Below are 27,401 nucleotides of genomic sequence, written 5' to 3'. Positions count from 1 at the left end.
TTTTTTTTTTGGCAGAGAAGAATTTAGATTAGTTTTTATTCCCTTTTTATGAGGGAAGAAAGGAGGGATGAAATATTCCCATTTATTTATATTCATGACCATTTAAGTTTTATCTGATTCTTCTTCCAGTTTGAAAGACTTCTGTTTCGAGCCAGGCAAGTTTTCCTACATAGATATTTCCAAAAAACCACAAAGTATGTATCATGACTCCTCCTGTTCCCTCCCTTTTTTTTTTTTTAAAATATAAACAGATCATTTTTGGACTTTTGGTTTGAAGTATATGTGTGAGAGCTGGAAAACTTTGTTGCTTTGACTTTGTTGATTAATTGCCTTTGATAAGCACACCACTTCCATAAATATTGGTGAATATAAAATGCACATGGTATAATGGATAATATCACAAAATAAGATCATATCATACAATTAAAATGACTGTACAGAGAGAAGGAAAGAGGAGCACACACTCAGTTTTAAGTGTCAGGTTCGGCATTGGAACCCTGTTCCTGAATTTTGATGTACATAATTTTATGCCAGATGAGCTGAACATATATCTATAGTCTGAAGTTCTAGGACTGATTGTCGTGCTAAATAAAAATACAACCACTATATATATTAGTGTTAGAACCAGAACAAAGAGGATGATGGGTAGAGCAACATGTTCCAGTTTTTTTCTTAATTGGCAGACAGTTGCATTAACCTCTTTAGAAATCTGAAGTTCTTTCCACATTTAGCATACTGAAAAAATCTAGTCTTTCTTCCTGTTCTCATTCTGTTTTATGCATTTTATGACAGTAACTTGCGGTGTAGAACCAAGAATGAAGCCTGCATGAGGGGTAGAGCAAACTTTGGGCACCTAAGCAACTAAATGAGTCCACGCTCTTAAGATGTTTCCATTCCTTTTTGCATAGGAAGAATTTGGTATCCATGAAAGACATTATCTGAGTGTAGCTGAGTAGGAAGCCGCTCAGGCAGGCTATATTAGCCAAGACGAAAAGGCAGAGGTCAGAAACAGGTGCTTGTGGGCATTGGTCTTGGTCTTGGTATTGGTGTCTCCTCCTGTGACTGTTTATGCATTTTTGAAGTAGACAAACTTGGGCAAAAATTAACAGAGGTATTGGAAGCCACATCCAGGACTAGGATTTTCCTCCACCTCACCCAAAGGCACACTTTATTGCAGTGGTATGACCAGCTCCTTCTGGCCCTGTGAATTTTGTATTATTAGCCTGATGGCTGCACAACTTCAGTGGAAGACCTGAAGACCTCTTCTCCAGTCTGGAGCTAAGGCACTCTCTGGAAAAATGACTTTGAATCAAACCAAGGAGGACAGCTGGCTTCCCAGTTGTTTAGAATGATCTCTAACCACTAGACTATTACATAGAAAGTGCAGCACTGGTTTTTCTGTCGTATTTGAACCAAAACAGTGAAGTCTAATCTGCGGTCTGATCTCAGTATAAGGTTAGGTATGATCTTAATTCAGAAAATGGATAAAATCTCTCTGGGGACTTAGGCACGGGAAAAAGTAGTCCATGAACCCAAGTGAAAAAGATGGTGGCATCCTTAGCTCTACTAACAAATTTCAGATGTGTGAATACTCAGGTAACCTAGAATACTGTAGACTGTATTGTTGAACTAAGACACCAGTATTTCACCTGGCCTTACCTGAAGTTCCTAAGTCCTTTTGTGGATCTGTGCCTATATTCACAGACACAGTGATTGGCACGGAACAGTATTCAGAGTGGTGTCTTGGCACTCAAAGCACCGCGGTCATGATAGCTCCACAGTCTGCTTTAAAGAAGCATTTAATTTTGGTGATTCACAGCCATGGTGCTTATAACAATATTATTCTGATCTCTCCCCCCCTTCGTTTTCCTCTGAAATTGGTAAATATTATATCACGTTCTTTATTCTGTTATCTGTCATAGACCACAAAATAATCTCAGAGCAACACCAGATTTGATATCTGTAAATCTCAAATATTCATTTTCTTTGTCTAGTAAGAAAATTGTTTTGTATACAAGAAATAATCTAACAATGAGGTAAACTTTATGAAGAAATCATAACACTCTTTTAGTATGTTGCAAATGCTCCTTCAGAATAACTTGCACTGACTCATGGAAGATCTTTTGTGGATGACTGATTCCTCATAAAACTGTGGTAACTAGGTCCCACTGAAACACAAGCAGCACTGCGCTCTTCTTCCTGATGATGCAGTACATCAAACAAATCCCCTAGACGCTCCCCATTACAGGCTCAGTATCTGTCTGGTGGTGGTCATGGAGATGAAATTGTGGGAACCAACGTTGTAGATCAAAGCCAGTGTGAAAAAGGGTATGTAAATACAAGAAGAATACATAACTAAGAATGTTTGCTAGTGCATAAGTGTCTTGAATTTCACAGCTTAATTCCTATTTAAATTCTTGCATTGTAGGTGGGTGATTTTCTCCATCCGGTACAGTTATAGATCTTCCCTTAAAGGTTTTTTCCTGTGGCAACTGCATACTGAGTCTCTGTCATCAGGCTGCGGTACAAGTTCCATTCCATCCCGTATTTCAGGTTTGCTGGCTTGGCGTTTGGCATATTTCTGAAATACGTAAACAACATTTAAGAATGCTATAAACACCAACGTATAATTCATGAAACAGATTTTTCCTCCTCCCTTCCACTCACAAGCTTGCCTTTATCCAGGCTTCTTATGTCATTGTTTATAGCCTGTTTAGAAGCTCTCTTTATAACACACCTACAAATAGGCTACATTGCTTCTGACAACCTCCTTTAATGTTTTCCCTGCCCTATTATTAACGGTAGTTTGAATATTGTCATTATTTGTGCCCCTAACCACTTTATGCAGATAATGCTGTTATTTTTGTACACTGAACAGTTCCAATTTCGTGTCAACCTGTGGCTGCTGAAGCTGAGATCTAACTCTGCACAGCAAAACTGGAAAAATAAATTAGTACTTTCGGAGAACAGAAACTTCTTTCACTAGAGATTTGCATCTCCTAGGGAGGCAATGACTTCACCCCTTGCCACTCTACTAGCCATACTTCAGGAATTTCTTTTCCATGTATTCATTGTTTTGTAGTACAGTGGAGTAGCTCATGAGGGGGTAAGCATGAAGGGAAAACGGAAGAAAATTGTGTACCGATTATCTCCTATGTATATGAGAAACTACATAACAGGTGACACAGGTCTGACTGGGGAGGGATGAGGGGAAAAAAAAATCTCTGACTCTAAAACAACTGTTAAGTCAGGTTGCCTCTTTAATGATGAAGCAAGTTTTAGCAAAGCTCTTCACGCTGATCTCCTGTGAATATGAACCATGTCTGCTATTGGTATAAGTAAGGACTGAATATGGAATTTTACTATTAGTAGCAGTTGGGGGAAAGTAATAAAGTGATCTATTGTACTAACCTGGAGCACTTTATAATAGTAGCAGTAAAGCCTGTGAGGCTGAAGTAATTCTCTTGCCATTAATTGTCCTTCTTTAGCAATTTTTCTTGCTTCTTCATCATTTTCCTGGAAAATTGAGACGAAATTAATGAATAATAGAGCAATCAGTGAGTTACTCACTGGCATTAGAAGTTTTATTAAAGGGGCTATTGAAATCTGCATCTTTATGTGCAATTACTGGCAGACTGCAAAGGCATGTTTCAAACTGCAGATTTTTTAAAAAATACTGGATTGCTTTTATGGTCACAACTGGTACCTTAGGGCTATCAATAACAACTTTCACGGGTAACTGTACAATTTTGAAAACGCAAATGATTAATGCTCTACTGTTTTGTCCAAGCCACAAACCTTTTCAAAATCAGGTCTGACATCTCCCAGAAATACTTAGTTTTACAGAAGACAAAGCTACAGCTCTCGTCCTCTCCTATGCAATGCAATTCAGTGTCTTCCTTTTGAAAATAACTCTGCTTGAATTAATATACTTACTTTCAAGTGTTTTAGGTCTATATTTCAAAGCTTTTAGTATTCTCATCTGATTATTCATGAAGAACTACAGTACTCTCAGAACAGAAACTATCACTATGTTTTTTAACCTAATAGCTAAACTTAAAGCACAAATGGTGTGTTCAATCACACAGTTATATTGGTTTGTTTGGTTCCAGAATCCCAGCTTCTCCTTCCAAAGCATTTTACAGAGCAGTGATTTTTGTACATTCAAAGTACAAGCAATGAATTTTGTTCTCATCAGGACCTAAAAAAAAGTGATAGACTTAGGTAGTATCTAGGATTCTGGACATTTATTTGAAAATTACCTGTGTTAGTCATTATACTAAGGCTCTGACTCATGAAACACTTCTCCACATACCTAAAATGAATTCTTAAGTATTTCCCTGAATAGAGGTGGTTACTTGAATTAAGGCCTTCCCATTTTATGCTAACAGCAAAATGTACTTCCTTTATCAAGAGAGTTCATTAAAATATGTATGTGGAAATACAGAAAGAAGAGAGTGTTAAGATAAATTGTTTATATGTTTATCACTTTGAACTTGAATTAGTAATGGAACTTACCTTAGCCCATCTTATTTTCTCTAGCAAGTCCTGTAAGTTTCTCTTAACTGGAACATAATGTTTCCAAGGTTTTAATCCAATATAGAAGTGTTCATAGTACTGGGAATCCTGCTTCAATACTAGGCTATCTCCCAGCAAGAGGTATGGAAACCTGTAAGCTGCTACGGTGCCATCCACATTCACTTGGTATTTGTACTACAATATGAAGATAGAGGAAAGAAAGGTGAAACATTTTGAATCGGAATAGGAACACTGACTGTATAAAAGATTATTTTCACAGGCAAGATGTAATTGTGTTTATTAATTCTCATCTTCAAACCTGTTTTATTTGAGGCAGGTGTAGTTTCATGGTGTTCTGGATAACATAATGGTAAGAAGATTTGTTTTCAACCCAAGACTGACAGTCACGAACCTTTGTGTCACGTGAATTGCCTCATGCACATGCTCTTGGTTGTACAGCATTTCTGATATATTATTCTCTGGAACAGAACTTCAAGTGCCATGTATTATAATTGCTTTTTACAGGACTCTGTCCTGTTTACTTTTTATACCTCTGTTGCGGTGGAATTTGTGTGTTAAAGTGCAATAAAAACACCCATCTATTTTTCTAACTTGTTACTACAAGGACTTTTTCTGATATCCACAACATACTTGCAATGGACACAAGTTGCGCCCATTGTTTTCATATTTAACCCAAATAAAAGAAAGCCTGATGGTGAGAAATCAAATTTCTCAATCTATTTAAAAAAAAAATCTCCCAAGAACTCTCTCTATTCTTTAGAAGTGTGTCACACTATGACTTTGATTACAGGTGGTCTATCTACCCCACATGGACTAGTGTTCCCAGCACAGCATAATTGTTTTGTTTACTGAATGGGATTAGCAAAAGTATGCCTTGTCCTTTCAGTTGGTAAGAACTTAACAGCAAAATTAATCCAAGACTAATTTGCTTGCTACCTTAAAGAAGTCAAAGAAGCCCATCAGCTGAACCTTTCCCAGCTCTTTTTCTTTGTCTCTGAAGAAGAAATATCCTGTTATTCCAGCATCTAGTAGTTCTGGATTTTCCTTGGATAACTTGACAAGATGGAGACGTTCTTCTCGGCTGTCTCGACCTCTAAACAACGCTCGCTCAGTTTTGTTTTCCCAGAACGGGCCTACGAGCATTGAGTGATAAGGTAAAAGCAAACAGTACTGAAATGTTCATGATATGTTTAGTGCAAATAAGCAACTTGCTCTTACAATGGCATTACACTCAGGGACGTGGTAAGACAGGCATGATTTCTCGTAGTGAATCCATAATCACTTATTAATCAAAGGATTTAAACTCCCAGTTCTGGCTTGGATTTTGGGATGAGAAACGGAGCCACTTACAAAAAGGAAAATCAGAAAATTGCTTTTCTACTAACAATTTTATATTTAAATAACTTGAAATATCTTGAAACCTACATATGGGATTATAATCAAATTATGTAAGTAAAATTCTACTAATAAGAGTAATTCTCCATCCATAAAGCTTGCCACCATAACATAAATTTCTTTAGTAAAATCCACTTCAGTTACCCAGCAATTTAGTTAGGTCTCTGAGGAATCACTTAATGATGACTTCAAGAAGAAAAAAAATGGCTGTACAGAATCACAGAATGGTTGGGGTTGGAGGGGACCTCTGGAGATCATCTTGTCCACCCCCCTCCTTGAGCAGGGACACCTAGAGCAGGGGGCACAGGGCCGCATCCAGGTGGGGTTTGAATGTCTCCAGGGAAGGAGACTCCACAGCCTCCCTGGGCAGCCTGTGCCCCTGCTCTGGCACCCTCACAGGAAAGAAGTTTTTTCCCATACTCAGGTGGAACTTCCTGTGTTCCAGGTTGTACCTGTTGCCCCTTGTCCTGTCATTGGGTACTATTGAAAAGAGCCTAGTCCCATCATCCTGACACCCACCCTTTAGATATTTATAGGTATTGATGAAATTCCCCCTTCAGCCTTTGCCAGGCTGAACAAACCCAGGTCTCTTCAGCCTTTCCTCATGGGGGAGGTGCTCCAGTCCCCTGATCATCTTGGTAGCTCTCCACTGGACTTGCTCAAGCAGTTCCATGTCCTCCTTAAACTGGGGGGCCCAAAACTGGACACAGTACTTCAGATACGGGCTCACTAGGGCAGAGTAGAGGGGGAGGAGAACCTCCCTCGACCTGCTGGCCACACTCCTTTTAATGCACCCCAGGATACCATTGGCTTTCTTGGCCACAAGGGCACAGTGCTGGCTCAGGGTCAGCTTGTCCACCAGCACTCCCAGGTCCTTCTCATACCCTGTCCTCAAGATACTTACCAAGAGCCTGAAAGACTTCATCTCTGCTTATGGCTGGCTTTCAAAAACATTAAATTTGTCCTTCCTTATCTTTCTGCTAGGAGTTTCCTTAAAGGACCTACTTAAGTGGAGTAGGCTTTTATCTAATTGGAAGAGCAGCTGTACTAAATCAGTAAACACAGAGTGCTTCAAACTGATAATTTAATTAAAAGATTTAATATAAAAACTAATAAAGATAAACTGTGAACTAATAAAAAGAAATTAAATACCTCCTCACTTAAGTTTTACTCCTTAGGTATTGTTCATGCCATTTGCCTGATCCCTAAGTATTTCCAGGGGTGGGGGACAGGGAAGACACCTGTTAGTAAAACTGACTCTTTAAAAGCTAGAAAAACAATTTAGATCCCACTCAGGTATTTTTTAATACAGACAATATTATCTTATTTGAAAGAGGTTGCAGCATAGTACTAGTTTACTTCTTTCAGGATTCAAATTCATTTTTATGTAAACAGAACATTGGGCCACATCACTGTCAGGAAAAGGATTATTTGATTAGGAGGAACATATTCAAGTCCTTCACTGAGGAGAACAGCCTTTTAATGATATTTACTCTTCTTTTGATGGGTCACAGTAACGATCTTCTGGATACCTTTAAGTTAAAATTCACCATTATTGCAAACTGGACTGCTTAAATTTTGGCTCTAAATCCGTATTAAACACCTTCTCAGTAGCAGTTTGAAAGTGTTTACAATCTGTAAAGACTAACCTGCTTGTATTAGCAGACCTTCTACAGCACTTGTGAACTGAAGACTAACAGGTTATTTGAATGCAGCTTGCTTCTTTGATGAAATTTACAAATTATTTTCTTAAATCCACGATCTCTAATTTACCTGTATTTCCTTGAATAGAAAGGAGATCATTTGTGACTCCACGTAGTGTTTCAAGAGTTGAGTGGGTTACATCATAGGTTGGAAGGACTATATCTCTTGAATCCACAGAGCCACACCATGAAATGACAGGTATAGGACCAGGTGTATCATTAGCTTTCCGATACTCAACTGGCCAATCTCCAACATTAAGATAAAACTCCACATCAGGAAGATGAACCTAAATTTATACCCAATAACAACACAAAGAGAGAAGCCGTTTGTCACTCTTACATATATTCCTCAATTCTTTTATGTCATGCAGAATCAATAAACCTACTAGATCATTAATAGATTTAGCTGAGCTTAAGGTATGAATTTCAAGTTTCTGCCCCAAAAGCAAGTTTGAAAGGAACGCTCACAGAGGGCAGGAAACGGCTTGCAGAGCTGGGCCTTAGTCCCTGCAGCCTTCCTAGCAATTTCATTACTTTCAAGCTCAGCCTCCACACATTATCCCTAAGATACGCTGTCATCTTGATGAAAAAACAAATCTTACTTCAGGAATTCTAAATCTGAAGATACAACAACAAATGCAGTATTGCCGTATTAGAACATGACTCAATAGTCTTAAACAATCAAAACTGATACCTTTCTTGCTAGTGACAGGAACATTTCGTCAGAGAACATTTTGAAGTCTGTATACTTCCCTAAGGAGCGACGGTAGATGTGATTATTGAGAACAGTGTAATGAACAATAGCACCTCTTGTTTGACTGAACTTTGTTGGGATTTCCTTAAGCATTCGCTGGAGGTCAATGGTGGGAAAAGAAATGAAGTCCTTTGTAATCTGAGGTTCTTGGGATGGACAAGACATAATGTTCTGCCAGATCACAGGGTCTTCTTCAGGACAGTCACAATATTCATGATAAACTGGTCCTGCAGAAAACAAAACACTGAGAGTCTATGTTTGTGATTCTGCATCAGTCGTAATTCCCCAAACACATGGGCATAGAAATATAGACATTACAGTGGCTTGGAATTTTTTGTTCCAGGTTTTCTAACATTTTCCTGGGCAATCATCCTCTCTATAACATTTGTGGGATTTAGCTGTGTATTTCAGAAAACAGCAACATTCTTCTCTTTTCAGAAATCAAAATACTAGATTTTTTGTTAACAGGGTAAAATTCATCTGCAAAATGAAGCTCCATTATTGTGCCACCTGCCAACTGCACAGGGTATTTGGAATTGTTCTAGCTGTCTGTAACTACCAAAGCTCTGGTATTACAGTTTCAATTTTAGCCTAATTCAGAAGTTTGATACGGTAGTCTTTACCTCTGGCATAAGGCATTCTCTTTTATGTATAATCAAATATTCTTTCTGTCCTTTTGAAGCAGAGAGCTGAGGTATAAGCAAAGGCCTCGCAGGTGTGAAAAAAAGCCCTTACTTCATGGACTTCTAATCAAAACAGGTTCTTTCCTGTGTCATAGTTTCATGGCTGCTGGCAAATGTGCACCAGCAGAAAGAAGGCATACTACTACCTTGAGGACTCAGGACAGTTTCATTTCAGTTTGAAGACATTTATGAGTTTGTATTTAGGAAATTTTATTAAAAAAAAAAAAAAAAGACTGAATTCTGGTTAGAAGAAGTAGTGGTGAATTGAAACAAGGCTCTCCAGAGAAGTAACTTATATTATCTTTTCCTTTGCTAAACAGCTGTCCATTTGAGAGCAAGAGAAAGAAGCTGAAGCAGATCTAGAATGAGAGAATATTTTGCCTTGTTTTCTACGCTTTTAAATAGTTCTTCCATAGTATGGACCTGCACTGAATTAGACTGGGCTAATGGAAAGAAAGTTAAATATTGTCTGGTTAAAGAAATACTGTCTTTGTTGTTATGAAGGATCACACTTTTTAGAAATCACAGACACTTGAATTATAAAGTGTTGGGAACAATACTAACTCCTTGCTTTTGCAGGTAATATTTTCTACATTAGATAAAAGTAACACAATGTTTAATACCTCCTTGAAAACAGTAAAAATGCAAGCATTGTTCTCTTATTCCCTAACAAATCTAAGGGATTTCCTTATGCAGGAGGGAAAGTGAGATGTCCGGACACATCACCTTAATGTCAAAGGCCATAATCTACAGGCTTATGCATCTAGGTCTTGTAACTTGGCAATGTATACAGACTGTCACTCCTTACTTCTCTGTGTAAGGAGAATGTTTGTGAGGAGATTGCATGGACACAGGCAAACAAACCTCTCATTTCCCATCTCTTCCTCTAGCAGTAAATTAGTCCATAGCATTTCTGTAGATTACATGAAATTAAAAAAAATACTCTTACCTTTCAAAATATAAGGAGATTGAGCTACATGCTGATCACCATAAAATATTTCAATTTTTAACCCTTTTCTGACACTCCCATACATCCGATACCGCATAAGAAATGTGCCATCATTTCTATCCAAAGGGCGAGGGGTGTAAATTCTGGTGACTTCTTTTGGAGAAAGTGCTTTAATTGCCACTTTAAACTGTGCTTTTCCTGCAAAGAGGAAAATAAAAACAGATAAAAGCACTTTAAGCTATTAGAATCACATATATGAAATAAACGTGAGAGCAAACTCTACTGGATTAAGTCCATGGAATTTAACTTTGCACTAGACTTTTTTTTTAATTATACCAAGTTGGTAAAATTCATTTCCAGTGATGGAAGATCATCCTACCAATTTTTTTTGATCCCCACATACCTAATAAATGGAAAACCTGTAGATGGAGATAAAAAGTTAAATAATAATTACAAGATAGAAGGAAAGGCTAACAGTATTTTGAAGCAAAGATTAGGCTTAATACTAAGCTTTCAAGTTAGTGCTCTGAGGAACAATAATTTCCTCTAGACTAAAAAAGAAAGGAAACCAAGTTAAAAATAACAGGAGAAAAGAATACTTGCCAGCTTGTGGAAAGGCAGAGGCTGCATGCAGGAGTCAGATACAAATTGTTCGCCTTTGGGCTGCAGCTGACTGTCTTGCAAATTTAAAGTCCCAGCTACTGAAAAGCAGGGATAAGAGAATGATAGTAGAGGTGTTTCCTGGACATGTGTCAGACCTTAAAGATCACCAGCATTTCAGCATTAATGCACTGTGACTTTTTAACTGGGCATGGAATATTTCGTGGACAACACGAGTATGCATAAACATAATCTGTTATACTCCCTTCTTTCTGTCACTGAAGGTCATTGTCAACTTTATACTTCAAAAAAGAGGGGGACGGATTATTCACAAAATGTTATAGTCTAAGCATTGCAGCCCAAACAAACGTAATGAATGTTACCACAAAGTAGTATACAGAAAGAAATCAAACTGAAAAATCCAGATAAAATCAAGGCGTTACTAAAATTTGAATCTGTCCCAACAGCACTAAAAGATTAAGATGTTACAGTTAGTTAATGCTATACAATCCATATTTTAACATATATTGCATCCACAAATAAACACACTGATGTGGTAAGTACAACAGTCATTCAGCGATCAATCATGTCTTCCTTAGAGCACTGGATCTTGAAATTGGATTCAAGTCAACTACTCTGCAGGAGTCTCCTGATTATAGCAGGCAAAATCCTTATGACTTCAGACATGCATTTCCTGACATGTCATGCCTTTTCACAGAGAGAATAGTTACCCTGAGTAACTCAGATTCTTCCAGATACTGTTGTCAGAGTCGACTCCTCAATCAATAAGCATATGGTCAGTGTCTGTGAGCAGAAGAATCTCTCACAGCTGAACACACCCCCTCTTCTCATTTGTGTTCCAATGTAAGAATGTGAAGTATGGATTATTTGTAATCAGCCCACAGTTTTCTTACTATTCAAAGTCCATGCCAGCTAAAGATGCCAAGAAGCAAGTCAGAATACCTTCATTTGACAACATACTGAAGAAATAAAATGAAGCAAGCATTCATTCTTTCTTGCAATGCCAGTGTGGCAAGCAGCATTCCCACATGCAGAATATTGCCTTCAGTAGCTAGCAGATCTATCATGAGGAGCCCTCATTTGATTAAGTATCAGTCCAGAATGATTTCCAGAGTGCACTTCTGACTTCTGAGTTGAGGAATGTTAAGGTTGCTCAAGATAGGTGGTACTTCCTTTTCAGAGGAACAATGAGTGGACACCTCCCTGGTTGCTTAGGCAGTAGGCTGAAGACACATTGGCAGTACAGTTATGCAGTGTGACATTTCCTTGGACAAGTGTAAATATAGCTCAGGCAATGCTAATAGACTTGAACTCCAGAACTATTTCTCTGAATGGTAGAATCATAGAATCATAGAATCGTTAAGGTTGGAAAAGACCCTTAAGGTCATTGAGTCCAACCGCTAACCTATCACTGCCAAGTCCACCACTAAACCATATCCTCAAGCACCACGTCTACCCTTCTTTTAAATGCCTCCAGGGATGGAGACTCAACCACCTCCCTGGGCAGCCTGTTCCAATGCCTGACAACCCTTTCCATGAAACAAGTTTTTTCTAATGACCAACCGAAACTTCCCCTGGCGCAGCTTGAGGCCATTTCCTCTCATCCTATCGCTTGTTACTAGGGAGAAGAGACTGACCCCCGCCTCGCTACAACCTTTCAGGTAGTTGTAGAGAGCGATAAGGTCTCCCGTCAGCCTCCTCTTCTCCAGGCTAAACAACCCCAGCTCCCTCAACCTCTCCTCATGAGACTTGTTCTCTAGACCCTTCACCAGCTTCGTTGCCCTTCTCTGGACACGCTCCAGCACCTCGATGTCCTTCTTGTAGTGAGGGGCCCAAAACTGAACATAGTACTTGAGGTACGGCCTCAGCAGTGCCGAGTACACGGGCACGATCACCTCCCTGCTCCCGCTGGCTGCACTATTCCTGATACACGCCAGGATGCCATTGGCCTTCTTGGCCACCTGGGCACACTGCTGGCTCACGTTCAGCCGGCTGTCAATCAACACCCCCAGGTCCTTTTCCTCTAGGCAGCTCTCCAGCCACTCCTCCCCAAGCCTGTAGCGCTGCATGGGGTTGTTGTGACCCAAGTGCGGGACCTGGCACTTGGCCTTGTTGAATCGCATACCGTTGGCTCCGGCCCAACGATCCAGCCTGTCCAGGTCCCTCTGTAGGGCCTTCCTGCCCTCCAGCAGATCGACACTTCCACCCAGCTTGGTGTCATCTGCAAACTTACTGAGGGTGCACTCAATCCCCTCATCCAGATCATCAGTGAAGATATTGAACAGGACCGGCCCCAACACTGAGCCCTGGGGAACACCACTCGTGACTGGCCGCCAACTGGATTTGATTCCATTCACCACTGTGCTCTGTGCTCGGCCGTCCAGCCAGTTTTAAACCCAGTGCAGAGTTCACTTGTCCAAGCCGTGAGCAGCCAGCTTCTCCAGGAGAATGCTGTGGGAGACTGTGTCAAATGTATTAGTTTAGATCTAACACTGCCACAGCTTGGGATCTCTACAGCTAGGATCTATGTGAGTAGAATTGATTCAGATTGGCTCCCAATTTGGGAGCTCTTCAACTTGTTTTTGTGTATCTGCAAGCAGAGTCGTCATCAGAGAAAAGGCAGAAAAGTATAGTTTTGTCCCCTTCATATGTTTTTGGCATCTAGCTACTGATTACTTTTCAAGATGGCATAAAGTAGAAACAAAATGATAATGTAAGAATGGCTGTATGGTCATAGGCCGTAAATTGACCTTTAAACCAAAGGTCCACTCAGTATCTTGGACCTTACTCTCACTAGCAGAGGTATGCAAGATGATAGTAAGAACAAGGAAATTACAGAAGAATAACCTTTAAATTACTGTTTCTAGAAATCTGCAACAAAAGGACTTGAAAAATCACAACTTATATTCACATAATTTCAATAGCATTCAGTGAAGGGCCCCAGAAGGGATAACTGATTAATCCCCATTTAAACATGCTGGTATTTGTTGCATCAAAAGCATCCTAAGGCAGTTCTTTTTCCAAAATGTGATTATATATTAGTTTGTTTTGAAACTTCTAATAACACAAGAATTATAGGCATAAAAGAAAGTTCTGGGAAACAGTTTTAGTTCCCCATTTGTTTTCTCCTCGAATTAGCCTGAATCCTGTAGCCAGTTTCAAAACTGTCCGTGAGTCAGATATCCAGAACTATTCAGAGACTAGTCAGGTTCTTTTGCAATCTATCCTTCAGCTCTTCTTTGCTCTGGCAAGATTATGATGTACCATGCAACACCTGATAATAGAAATATAATGGAGAAACACAGAATAACGAGAATCGCAGAACTGTTGTGTTTGGAAGTGACCTTGAGATCATCTGGTCCAAACACCACTGCTTGGGCGAGCCAGAGCAGACTGTCCAGGACCGTGTTCTGTTGAGTTTTGAGTACCTCCACAAATGGAGACTCCACAGTTTCTCTGGGTAATCTGCTCCAGTGTTTGACCACCTTCACAGTAAAAAAATGTTTTTTTGTGTTCAGACTGAATTTCACGCGACTTCTTCCAGTCTTCGGGAATGTCTCCTGTTTGTCATGATCTTTCAAAGATGATCAAAAGTAGCCTCACAATGATGTCAGCCAGCTCCCAGAACACTTGTCAGCACATGCCATCAGGCACCACAGACGTAGGTGTGCCCAGATTTTTAAGTGTTCCCTAACCCAATCCTCCTCCACCAAGGGTAAGTCTTTGTGCCAGAATTTCCCTCTGGTCTCAGGGGCCTGGGATTCCTGAAGGCTGGTCCGACCAGTAAAGACTAAGGCAAAGAAGGCATTTCAGTACCTTGACCTTTTCTGTGTCATTTGTCATCAGGTCCCTGCCCCATTCAGCAGCAGGCTTATGTTTTCCCTAGACTTCTCTTGCTGTTGATGTAGAATCCTTTCTTGTTGCCCTTCACATCCCTCACCAGAGTCAACACCAGATCAGCTTTGGCTTTCCTAACCCTATCCCTGTACAATCAGACAGCATCTCTGTATTCCTCCTGGGTCATCTGCCCCTGCTTCCACTTCTTGTACACTTGCTTCTTCTGTCTGTGTTTAGTCAGAAGCTCCTTGATGATCCTTCCAGGCCTCCTGCTGTCTTTGTTTGATTTCCTGCTGGTAGGGATGAACCATTCTTGAACTAGGAGAGGCAAGTATCAGGCAGCTGAGAAGGCAACAGGGAAAGACCTCCTCTTCAGAAGAAAGAGACTATTTTAATTTTCATTCTTCACAATGATTCTGATGTAATTAGACTTCTCTAGGATTTGGATTACAGAGAAAATGAATAAATGCCAACTGGGATGACACTGCAAATGCTTGAGGCAAGTGCTTGAGGGCAACGTACCCAGGTCTAACACAGTTGGGACAGCATTTTATTATTTTCCTCTTGTGTGGTCCGTATTTTTTATGACCAAAGTATCTGCTTTTCACTCTACCAGAGTGAAGAGACTTCAGAGACTCTAAAGACTCTGAATCTAGTGTCAGCACAGACACTAAGACTGTGGTAAGTCTTCTGAAAGGCTTGAGAAGAAAACATCAGGGAGTTGGTTTCCCCATGAATGGTCTTCTGCATGAGGACAGTGTGGAGCTGTAGTCCAAATAAGAGGAAAGACACATTTCTCCAAAGGTGTGTAACAATTTCGGTTCCTCATTCAGCTAAATACTGCCAGAGGTCTTAATGCAGGAGTCTCCTCCTTTTGAATTTGGCAACGGATTCCATGAATGACTCTCCTGAAGGAATGGACATCTCTGCCATTGTTGCCAGGGAAGGGGAAATCTCAATCCATCCCACTCCTAGCAGCTTGATGCCAGTGCCAGCAAGAGAGGCCGAGAGCCTGGGGAAGGACCACAGGTCAGCAGGAGAGCACCTGAGGAGCAGCACAAAGGAGTTCCAGCCACTCCAGCCAGTAAGTCAGCTTCATCGGGGCCCAACTTAAATGCTACTATGCAAATGCATGTAGCATGGGGAATAAACAGGAGGTGTTAGAGACATGCGCACACCTGCAGGGCTATGATCTTATTGGCATCATGGAGATATGGTGCAATGGCTCCTATGACTGGAGTGTTGGAATGGAAGGATACAGGCTCTTTAGGAAGGACAGGCAGGGGAGATGAGGAGGGGGTGTTGCCCTCTATCTCACTGACCAGCTGAAGTGCACGGAGCTCTACTTGGGGGTGGCTGAGGAGAGCTTATGGGTCAGGACTAAAAGGAGGGCAGGGACAGGTGATGTTATAGTGAGGGTCTGCTGCTACAGGCCACCCGACCAGGAACACCAAGTGCACGAGGCCCTCTATAGACAGACAGGAGCAGCCTCACGCTCACAAGCCCTGGTCCTCATGGGAGACTTCAACCACCCCGATATCTGTTGGAGGGATAACACAGCAGGGCATAAGCAATCCCAGAGGTTCCTGGAATGCATTGCTGATAACTTCCTTCTCCAAGTGACAGAGGAGCCAACAAGGAGAGGTGCTATGCTGGACCTTGTTCTCACCATCAAGGAGGGGCTGGTGGGGAAGTGAGCTCCAGAGCAGCCTTGGCTGCAGTGACCATTAAATGGTGGAGTTCAAGATCCTTAAGACACTGAGGAGGGCGCACAGCAAGCTCACTACCCTGGACTTCAGGAGAGCCGACTGTCCTCTTCAGGGATCTGCTTGGTAGAGTACCATGGTATAAAGCCCATGGGAAGAGGGGCCCAAGAAAGCTGGTTAATATTCAAGGATCACCTCCTCTACGCTCAGGAGTGGTGCATCCCAACAAAGAAGTAGTCAGGCAAAAATGCCAGGAGGCCTGCATGGATGAACAAAGAGCTCCTGGACAAACTCAGACACAAAAAGGAAGCCTACAGAGGGTGGAAGCAAGGACAGGTAGCCTGGGAGGAATACAGAGAAATTGTCTGAGAAGCCAGGGATCGGGTTAGGAAAGCTGAGGCCCTGATAGAATGAAATCTGGCTGGGGATGTCAAGGGCAACAAGAAAAGCTTCTATAGGTACATTGGTAATAAAAGGAAGACTAGGGAAAATGTGGGCCCTATCCGGAAGGAAACAGGAGACCTCATTACCTGGAATATGGAGAAGGCTGAGGTACTCAATGACTTTTTTTTGCCTCAGTCTTCACAGGCAAGTGCTCAAGCCACACTGTGCAAGTTGCAGAAAGCAAAGGCGGGGACTGGGAGACTGAAGAACTGCCCACTGTAGGAGAAGATCAGGTCTGAGACCATCCAAGGAACCTGGAGGTGCACAAGTCCATGGAACCTGATAAGATGCATCTGTGGGTTCTGAGGGAACTGGCACATGAAGTGGCTAAGCCTCTATCCATCATATTTGAGAAGTTGTGGCAGTCCACTGAAGCTCCTGATGACTGGAAAATGGGAAACATAACCCACATTCTTAGAAATGGAAAAAAGGAGGACCTGAGGAACTACAGGCCAGTCAGTCTCACCTCTATGCCCAGCAAGATCATGGAGCAGATCCTCCTGGAAACTATGCTAAGGCACATGGAAAATAAGGAGGTGACTGGTGACAGCCAACATGGCTTCACTAGGGGCAAATCACGCCTGACGAATTTGGTGGCCTTCTACAATGGGGTTACAGCACTGGTGGATAAGGGAAGAGCAACTGACGTCATTTACCTGGACTTGTGCAAAGCATTTGGCACTGTCCTGCACAACGTCCTTGTCTCTAAATTGGAAAAACACGGATTTGATGGATGGGCCACTCAAAGAGTTGGGGTCAACAGCTCGATGTCCAAGTGGAGACCAGTGACAAATGGTGTTCCTCAGGGTCAGCATTGGGACTGGTGTTTAACATCTTTGTCAGCGACATGGACAGCGGGACTGAGTGCACCCTCAGCAAGTCTGCCGATGACACCAAGCTGTGTGGTGTCATTGACACGCTGGAGGGAAATGATGCCATCCAGAGGGACCTTGACAGGCTTGAGAGGTGGGCCCATATGAACCTCATGAAGTTCAACAAGCCCACATGCAAGGTCCTGCACATGGGTCAGGGCAAACCCAAGCATAGATACAGGCTGTGCAGACAATGGATTGAGAGCAGCCCTGAGTAGAAGGACTTGGTGGTGTTGGTTGATGAGAAACTCCGCAAGACCCAGCAGGGAGCACTTGCAGCCCAGAAGGCCAACCACATCCTGGGCTGCCTCAACAGAAGCATGGTCAGCACGTCAAGGAAGGTGATCCTGGCCCTCTACTCCGCTCTCATGAGACCCCACCTGCAGTACTGCATTCAGCTCTGGGGCCCCCAACATAAGAAGGACACGGACCTGTTGGTGCAAGTCCAGAGGAGGGCCATTGTCGTGGTTTAGCACCAGTCAGCAACCAAGCACCACGCACCGCTCGCTCACTCCCCCCTGGTGTGACAGGGGAGAGAATCGGAAGAGTAAAAGTGAGGCAACTCATGGTTTGAGATAAAGACAGTTTAATAGGTAAAGCAGAAACTGCGCGCGGAAGCAAAGCAAAACAAGGAATTAATTCACCACTTCCCATGGGCAGGCAGGTGCTCAGCCATCTCCAGGAAAGCAGGGCTCCATCACGCGTAACGGTTACTTGGGGAGACAAATACCATTACTCCAAAATGTCCCCCCTTCCTCCTTCTCCCCCAGCTTTATATACTGAGCATGACGTCATATGGTATGGAATATCCCATTGGTCAGTTGGGGTCAGCTGTCCTGGCTGTGCCCCCTCCCAGCTTCTTGTGCACCCGGCAGAGCACGGGGAGCTGAAAAAGTCCTTGACCAGTGTAAGCGCTACTTAGCAACAACTAAAACATCTCCACGTTATCACCGCTGTTTCCAGCAAAAATCCAAAACATAGCCCCATACTAGCTACTACAAAGAAATTTAACTCTATCCCAGCTGAAACCATGGCAGTATCCACCCCTTATTCCATACCATTTACATCATGCTCAGGTTCCACACTATCCAATACAACCTCATTAACCTCCACCCCCTCCAGCTGTTCCCAGCTGGTTCTGAACTTACTGCTGCAGAGACATGAGGAGCTCCCGATCTACCCAAAGGACACGGTAGTTTTAGTTGGTGGCAGTTTAGATGCAGGATGTATTTTATAAAGGAAGAGTGACCTAATAACAAAGCTCTCTGGGAAAAAGGGAAAAAGCTAATCCCTGAAAGGGAGGAGGAAGAAAAGGGAGGTTGAATATTTAATGTGAGTACAAATTATTCACCAGAGGCAATAGGATTTTGTCTACGATTTACAACGTTCATTGAATAATGGGGCCAAGGCCTCCAAGTGCTACTGCAGTATTTAATAATAACAGCTTTTTGCTGATTTCTTTTTTTAAAATTGGAAGAAGATTACCATGGTACTTTCACTCACATTTTTCTGTTTTTCTCAATTCAAACAAAGGATAAAGTACAAAATCTGTCCTTGTTGAATCGTCACCATTAGTACTTCTGTGTTACCCTGAAAACCTGTCTGGGACAACATTTTAAGTACAAAATAATTTTCCAGTCCTGAAGAGAGACTAAAACACAGACACAGTCAAAATAGGATACTTTTAAGACATCCAAATGATGACACTTGCTTTTTTTTTTTTTTTTTTTTTGCTTGTGTAGCTTACAAGAAAGGTATTCCATGCATGGATGATCAAGTGAAGAAAGGCAGGGATGCAAAGACAGAAAAGGCCTGGTCCTGTTCAATATCTTCACTGATGATCTGGATGAGGGGATTGAGTGCACCCTCAGTAAGTTTGCAGATGACACCAAGCTGGGTGGAAGTGTCGATCTGCTGGAGGGCAGGAAGGCCCTACAGAGGGACTTGGACAGGCTGGATCGTTGGGCCGGAGCCAATGGTATGAGGTTTAACAAGGCCAAGTGCCAGGTCCTGCACTTGGGTCACAACAACCCCATGCAACGCTACAGGCTTGGGGAGGAGTGGCTGGAGAGCTGCCCGGCGGAAAAGGACCTGGGGGTGTTGATTGACAGCCGGCTGAACATGAACCAGCAGTGTGCCCAGGTGGCCAAGAAGGCCAATGGCATCCTGGCGTGTATCAGGAATAGTGCAGCCAGCGGGAGCAGGGAGGTGATCGTGCCCGTGTACTAGGCACTGCTGAGGCCGTACCTCAAGTACTATGTTCAGTTTTGGGCCCCTCACTACAAGAAGGACATCGAGGTGCTGGAGCGTGTCCAGAGAAGGGCAACGAAGCTGGTGAAGGGTCTAGAGAACAATTCTTATGAGGAGAGGTTGAGGGAGCTGGGGTTGTTTAGCCTGGAGAAGAGGAGGCTGACAGGAGACCTTATCGCTCTCTACAACTACCTGAAATGTTGTAGCGAGGCGGGGGTCAGTCTCTTCTCCCTAGTAACAAGCGATAGGATGAGAGGAAATGGCCTCAAGCTGCACCAGGGGAAGTTTCAGTTGGTCATTAGAAAAAACTTGTTTCATGGAAAGGGTTGTCAGGCATTGGAACAGGCTGCCCAGGGAGGTGGTTGAGTCTCCATCCCTGGAGGCATTTAAAAGAAGGGTAGATGTGGTGCTTGAGGATATGGTTTAGTGGTGGACTTGGCAGTGATAGGTTAGCGGTTGGACTCAATGACCTTAAGGGTCTTTTCCAACCTTAATGATTCTATGATTCTATAAAAGGTAATAAGGTCTTGATTTATGCAAATTGCTAGAGAAGAACAAAAAACCCATCCACCTGACTTCTGACATGTATGCAGAAGAGAAATTAAAAGATCTGAAAAGAAGGGTTTTTCCTCAACTCTTTTACTGAAATCATTGCTGGCTACTTTTGAAGATGGAAATTGTGAAATCCATAGAGTCAATAAAGAGGCAGCTGAACAAAACAGGTTCACTCAGCAAAATGGGCTCTGTTGAATAGCATGTACTTTAACAACGTTGGGTGTGAGGGCCTATATCCAGGAACAAAGAAGTACAGGTCGTGGTAGGAAGTTGTGTGTGACCACCAAAAAAGCCAGGCATTGTGGTCAACAAAAGACCTGAAGAGAGGTCCTACAGTGCTGCAGCTATGAAGGTAACTGTAACCAAGATGCACTCAGTTTAGCTACACTGAAATGAGTGTGGGAAGAAGTGTGCCACCTCTCCTTGAAAGTATGTGGTAAAACCTGCAAGAATACCTGGGAGGCCTTGAAAATATTTGTTAGTAGAGTACGTTGATCATCTGAAGAAGAGTTAACAGCTGCCTTTGTCATGGTCAATCGTACATAAAGACATGGTGGGCAGTTGTTAAACCTAGGGGAAAACCTGGCAGAAAAGGAGGATATAGAGATCCAAGTATCCAAAGAAAAAAATGTATGTAGTTTATATTAAAAGTAAGTTCTATATTTTCAGCAGTGATTTCTTAAATCTTTGGAATAATTTTTCTGGGGAAAGAGAGAATTCTGCGTCACTTGTCGTCTTCCTACAAGGACAGGTCGAAGACTACAGCCTATAGGTCAAAATTAGTGTGTGATGCACAATGACTCTGGTGATTAGACTTGACAGAAAACTCATCTGGATATAAATCTGTTAATTATCCCATATGCTTCATACTGGATACCAGTAAGAACTGACCTACTTGACTGAAATTCTAATCCACAATTTAATGGATTCGGACAAATTTCACAAATGGGAAGCCTTAACTGTAGCTCCCCTGCTCTGATCGCAGTATTCTTGTTCGTGCAATCGAAGTGATAATGCAGATTTGTTTAGCTACCCCAATCAGAGTATTTTGAGATGTATTTAGTTTATATTAGGAAGCAGTGCCTTAAAAAATATTATTCATTGCAATTCTTACTGTCAGGGACTAGAAACTTGTCTCAACATTGTTGGCAGGCAAGTTTCTCTACCAAAGCCTGATCGCTACAGCTGCTGAGCGGAACTGTTTAATCACCAAGGTCAACCTGACAGGAATGTGTGCCTGTTGTCTCAGAGTACTCATCCTCCGCGCGTACGCCCAGGCTCAAGGCCGACTGGCAATGTATGGGGGGGGACTCAGACCCTCTAGAACTTTCAATCACCCTCTAGTGACGGTACTGGGCACACGCCCCACCACCAAGTGGGAGGTGTGGGTATGCAGAACAGTTACTGACTATGCAGGAGACCAACCTTATAAAAGGGGAAACCAGCAGAGACGATGGGGGCACGTTCTGGAACATCCCCCCCTCCACTGGCTTCAAAGATGCATCAGACGCTCGGACTTCCCCCTGCCCAGACTGGACGGACTGCCGCAGATCTGTGGTGACAGCTATCGCAACAGTCCAACTCCCTCCCTCCTGCACGTTCCCTTTTTCACCTTTTCTTTTTTTCTCTCTTTGTTTTTCTCTCCTGTATCTATTTCTGGCCAAATAAAGTGACTTGGCACTTGACTCCGTTTTGAGTCTTAATTCTGTTTCTGAGAATGTAAAAGGAACCTAGTCACGATAACACATTGGAGTTAATCAGAAGTTAAGCCCAACTGCCCCCAACCTCCCAGAATCATCTGAGGTCGGTTGGAAAGCAAGGGGGTTTAACCTCTGCCAAACTGTTCAACCCAGCAGTGGATCGTGACACTGACATTTTACAAATAGAATTTGAACATTTAAAATAATTTGAGAACTGAAATTTATAGCCCATGTTTATATGAGTACATTAAAGAACGCTCGTGCACTGAATACGATCAACTGTACCATTAAATTGTTAAAGGATCCTTGGCACTCTCCTAAATAGTTCTTGGCATGGCTCAGCAGTTAGCACGGGCCAAGCCAACAGCTCTTGGCTGTCGGCAGCACACACACACCGCCTTGGATTGGAGGCTACAGAATGTTATGGTATGAATGGAGACCACTCCATGCCAGGTGGCATCAGGACCTGGAAACATTCCAGAGACATTGAATTTATTAATAGAAACACTAACACACACGCACACACTGAGGTCAGAACGAAGTTCTCAGTACCCACGTCCTATCAGTTTATCTTGGAGGACTGAAACTAGCATAAGAACCCAGGTGAGCTTCACACCTTTTTACCTTTAGTGACCTGTTGTTTGAACCCCAGGCTCTCCCTGGGCGGCTGAAATCAGCCTCCCCTTCACTGGCAGCGAGTGTGCAGTTGCATCGTTCTCTGCAATTACAAAGCTGCGCTGCAATCCAGCACCAAGTTGCAACAGCAGCTGGAGAAAGTCCAGACCTGAAGTATCGGGGGTTCCGTCAGACTGAAGACGTAACCTGTATAATATATGTCTATTCTTTAATGTCACAAGCAGCAGCCTTGCAACTAAAAGACACGAAGAGGCCGTGCATACCTGGTAGATATCCACTCAGTAGTGTCTATAAGAATAGTAAATGATACAGAGCAAAATGACTAGTTCTACCCTAAATAAATTAGCGACACAGGATTCCCACTGGGTGGCTATCTCAGGGTTACCTTCATTATGAAATCCATAAGGCAGATGTTATTCTTGTTCTAAATTAAAACCGTTACTACAGAGCGCGTGACATTAACTTGCAGCAGAAAACAGCTGGCTGGCAGCACGCCGCTGGGCTGCGAGAACAAACCCCAATTCCCACTCTCAGGAGGTGTCATGGATGGTTTGGGCTTGTGCTGAGTAAAAAGGAGATGAAACTTATTCCTTCTTCCCGGAGCGGCAGTGGGATAACGGAGCCCAGAGGGCCGCGCTTACCGAGGCAGGGACGTTAAGCAGCTGGTGTGTGTGCAGCACGAGTTACGTTAGCACTTCCGAGCAGGGTGATGGGATTTCTTTACACCCACTGGCTCCAGGAGCACTAGTTCATTCTGAGCTCGCTGGATTCTTGCCGTAAATCCTATACCGTTTAGAGGAGGCTACGGGTGAGGAGCAGGGCTCTGCGGAAGGCGGCGCTCGGCGGTACCAGAAGGAAAAGGGGTTTGACCTTGCGCTCCGCTCGGCACCGGCCCGGCGATGCGGGACCGGGCGGGATGCTGAGGGGCGCGGGTCAGCCGGAACCGGCGGCGGCTCGGTGAGCGCTCGGGACGAGGAAGGAAGGGAGGGAGGAAGTAAAGAAGGAGGGGAGAGGGGAAGGGGTGGGCAGCTCCACCAGTTCCTCCGAGGAAGCCGCAGCCCCGGGCAGGGTCCCCGCCCGCCCGCCCGCCCAACAGCACACCCCGGTACCTGGCGGGGAGCGGGAGAAGTTGCGCCCGGCCGCGCTGACCGCCTGGATGTAGAAGTACCGCACGGGCAGGGTGAGCCCCGCCTCCAGCCCGGGGCCCCACGCCAGGCTCCGCTCGGCGCTCACGGCCTCCGCCGACTCCGCCGGCCGCAGCAGCGGCAGCAGCAGCGGCAGCAGCGGCAGCAGCCTGCGGCTCCCCATCGCCCCGAGCCGCGCTGGCCGCGCCCGCCGGGAGCGGGGGGCCGGGGCCTCCTCCGGGCCTGCGCGGCCCCGCGCCCGCTTCCCGCCCCGCGGGGCGGCCCGCCGGGGCCGGGGTCGGGGCGGGGGCCGGGCTGTGCTGAACCGGAGGGAGGCGCGGGAAGGGCCGGGCCGCTCCCGGGCGGCTGAAGCCGGCGCTGCCTTCCTGGGCCCGGGGCCAGCCGCAGGGCGCGGGCACCGGCCGCCCCCGCCTGGGAGCCCCCGGAGAGGGGTCGGGGACCGAGAACCTGCCCCCGTGTGCGCTGGGCCCTGCCCACGGGGCTGAGGCTGCCGGTGCCGCCCACTGAGGGTCCGCGGTGTCCCACACGCCGGGCCGGGGCGGGAGGCAGAGGGGGGCTGCAGCGGCCTCGGGAATGAACCCCGGACCCACTTGCCTGCGGGCAGGCTGCGCCCACCCAGCGCTTCCATGTCCTGAGGGGTTTTCCTTCCCTTGGCCGTGGGCGCCGTGCAGGCCGAAGGGAAGAGCAGATATCTGCGGGTTCCCGCCCTGCCCCTCAAACATCACCTTACTTGTGTTTTAGGACACAATTCAGCCGGCAGCTGAACAGCTGGTCTGGAACTTAAAGAAGAAAAAAAATCATATTTCTCTAAGGCTTATTAATTGTAAGTGCTGTATCAGCTTACGGACAGACAGAGAGTGCTGTACAAGAAAAAAACTACATAATTTAAAATTCCTCCTCACTGTTTCTAGGATTTCCCACAGTGACTGTATTTAAAGTGCAGGTCAGAGCAGGGACCCTGCACTGGCACAGTGTTCCCTTGTGTCCCGGGGAGGAGGAGGCCGAGCTCACGCCCCGCAGCCCCGCGCCCTGTCCCAGCATGGCTCAGGCACCCACCCATGTTCCAGAGCTGCCGAGTGCCCTTGGAGCCCACGGGTGAGGTGCTGCAGGTGGCCCTCAGCAGTGCCATTACGCTTGGGGTCGGGGAAAGAGGGATCATGATATTATTCTCTAAAAAATGTTACAACAAAGTAATTTAATGGTTTTTAAATGATGGAATACAAGTAAACGGGAAATCCTCAATGATTTGTCTCCTAAGGTGGGCGTATAATTTTAATCAGAAGCGTTTGCTGATGCTAGGATGTATTTCAGGGTGCTGGTAGATGGTCGTACAAGGCTGTAGGAGAATTAAATCAAGCTTCCATGCAAGCCTGGATTTTCACATGCAAAACAACGAATGAATGCTGTGTGGTTTTGAATAACATGAACTTCAAGTCTCTGTGCATACAGACCACGAAAAACAGGTTCCTTGAAAGTGGAATTACCAAGTCTGGTTTCCTCCTTGCTTTTGTCTTCAGTCTCCTAAACTCCCTCACCTCAGATAACCACAAATCTCCACCAACATACCATGTGTGATACTCCCAACAGGCAAGAGAAAACATGTATAGTGTTAATCTAGAGTTACGCCTGTGCTGCTTGGCCAGGTGGTACAGCCATGGCTGCTGCTCTCAGTGCAGGGATCAGGGAGGGCGGCTTTCCTCTCCCCCTGCACCAGTTGGGACCACATTTGGAGAAGAAGGTGGCTGGGAGCAGAGTGGATTGACCAAGGGCCAAGCATGCCTGGCCGACCCAGTCGCCTTTGGTGATAAACTGGCTCTGCAGACGGGGGGAGAGCAGGGAATGTCATTTGCCTTGAGTTTAGCAAAGATGTGGTTGCCTCCCACAACACTTGTATCCAAGTTAGGATATTATGGTCTGGGTGGGGAACAACCAGATGGGCCAAAAACCATCAGGATGTTTGGTTGGGCTTAGAGGGGGCTGGTTAATGGGTGGTCTCTACCTGGCAGCTGCTAACAAGGGGAGCACCTCAGGGACCTGGTCTGGGATGAGCCAATGGAGAGCTCTATCACAGGGTTTGCAGATGATGCCAAGCAGGGGGACTAGTCGGTGTGCTTGAGGGCAGGGCTGTCATCCTGAGGGACCTGGACAGGGTGGAGGAATGGGCCATGACATCCAACAAAAAGTCCTGCACTTGGGTGCCAGAGCGCTGAGAGAGCAGGCAGCTCCCTGGGGAATGGGGTCGAGGAGCACAGCACCATGGCTGGCAGCAGGGCTTCACATGTGGGCAGGGCCTGCACGTAGCAAACAATATCTGGGGCAGCCGAGAGGCCGCATCACCCAGAAGCAGGCTTGTGGGGACAGGGCAGGGTGGAGGTCAGGCAGGGACGTCAATCTGCAGATCAGGATCAGGCCCTGTGAGGGGAACCGGGGTCAGACACAGCTCTGGGATGGCTGCAGGGCCCTGGGGACATCAGCCTGCAAGTGGGGCTGAGCTTGGCAAGGCCCATGGACGGCCAGGCAGGGCTATGGGGAGCGGAGACCAACATCCTAACACATCACTGGGGCAGGGACTGATGGCTCTAGGCTGGACTGAAATGGTGTCCTGGGCCATGGACAGGATGGGGGGAGCCCGGGGGAGAGGTGGGTGAGGGCCTTCTGGGAAGGAGCCAGTACAGGCTGGGACCGGCTGCCAGGAGCAGCTCTGAGGGAACAGCCCTGGGCGGGGGGGCTCCCAGTGGGGCAGTGAGAGGGTCATGGGCCATCAGTGAGGCCTGGCAGCAACGACAGCCAACGGCAGCCTGGTCTGTATCACCGGGGCAGAGCCAGAGGTTGAGGGGAGTCATTATCTCCCTCCACTCGGTTCTTGCTAGACCACATCTAGATACTGCATCCAGCTTTGGGCTCCCCAATACAAGGCATCAGTAAACTGGATCAAATTCAGGGAGGCCCCCTGAGATGGTGGGGCTGGAGCACTGGCCCTGTGAAGAGAGGCTGGGGGAGCTGGGCTTGCTCAGCCTGGAGCAGAGATGGCTTCAGGGAGGGAATGGACCTTACAGAAGCCCCCAGGGCCTCTGGGGAGATTGTTGAGGAGATGGTGCCCAGGGAGGAAGGATGAGAGACAACTGGCATAAGTTGACAGAAGAGAGGCTCAGCCTGGAATACGGGCCCCCCCATGACGACAGTCAGGCAGAGGCACAGGTTGCCCAGAGAGGCTGTCCGGTCTCAATCCTCAGAGATTTTCAAGTCCCAACTGGATGAAGACCTGAGCAGCCTGGCCTGACCTCAGGGCCAACCTACTTGGACCAGAGACCTCCTGAGGTCCCTCCCAGCCTGCAACACCCTGTGATGAAACCATGAGATTGCTGTTCCTTCTTTCAAATGTCACTGAGATGTTAGAAAGGTCAAAGGTCATCTGGGGACACGAGTGACCTAATGGTTGGACAGACATCTAGACAGAAACACCACCTTAGCTCATAAACTGTTTCCTTCTGAAACCAGGCTGAGGGACTGCGTCACTGAACTCAGGTACCACATATATTGGCTGTAGTAATTAAGTTTGAAAGTCGGTGGTGAGTCTCACACACGGTCACACTGCACGCGGCAGCCAGGCTC

At 45.1% G+C, this 27,401-nt stretch overlaps 1 protein-coding gene and 1 long non-coding RNA gene across 4 annotated transcripts; one reads left to right on the top strand and one right to left on the bottom strand.

Annotated features, from left to right (window-relative positions):
• Positions 1-363: 363 nt before the first annotated feature.
• On the bottom strand, positions 364-24,053 carry POGLUT3 (protein O-glucosyltransferase 3). Of its 2 annotated transcripts, XM_064441244.1 has the most exons (9): positions 23,754-23,880; positions 10,627-10,724; positions 10,024-10,221; positions 8,332-8,618; positions 7,708-7,924; positions 5,476-5,672; positions 4,519-4,713; positions 3,412-3,516; positions 364-2,581 (listed from the first exon to the last, which is right to left on the bottom strand). In XM_064441244.1, the coding sequence occupies exons 3-9, from the start codon at positions 10,118-10,120 to the stop codon at positions 2,456-2,458; spliced, it is 1,224 nt and encodes a 407-aa protein (XP_064297314.1). In that variant the 5' UTR covers positions 10,121-10,221; positions 10,627-10,724; positions 23,754-23,880; the 3' UTR covers positions 364-2,455. The 2 variants fall into 2 exon arrangements, with proteins under 2 accessions (XP_064297314.1, XP_064297313.1); XM_064441243.1 differs by lacking the exon at positions 10,627-10,724 and having other exon boundaries at positions 23,754-24,053.
• Positions 23,353-25,093, top strand: LOC135311557 (uncharacterized). 2 transcript variants are annotated; one of them, XR_010371216.1, is made up of 3 exons: positions 23,353-23,601; positions 24,531-24,612; positions 24,701-25,093. It is a non-coding gene; the product is annotated as an uncharacterized LOC135311557 (long non-coding RNA). The 2 variants fall into 2 exon arrangements; XR_010371215.1 differs by lacking the exon at positions 23,353-23,601 and adding an exon at positions 23,736-23,824.
• Positions 25,094-27,401: the final 2,308 nt, after the last annotated feature.

The sequence above is a fragment of the Phalacrocorax carbo genome, chromosome 1, assembly GCF_963921805.1.
Source record: "Phalacrocorax carbo chromosome 1, bPhaCar2.1, whole genome shotgun sequence".
NCBI classification, from domain to species: domain Eukaryota; kingdom Metazoa; phylum Chordata; class Aves; order Suliformes; family Phalacrocoracidae; genus Phalacrocorax; species Phalacrocorax carbo.
The sequence above is the reverse complement of the archived record's forward strand: the minus strand, read 5'-3'. Positions and strand labels throughout refer to the sequence as shown.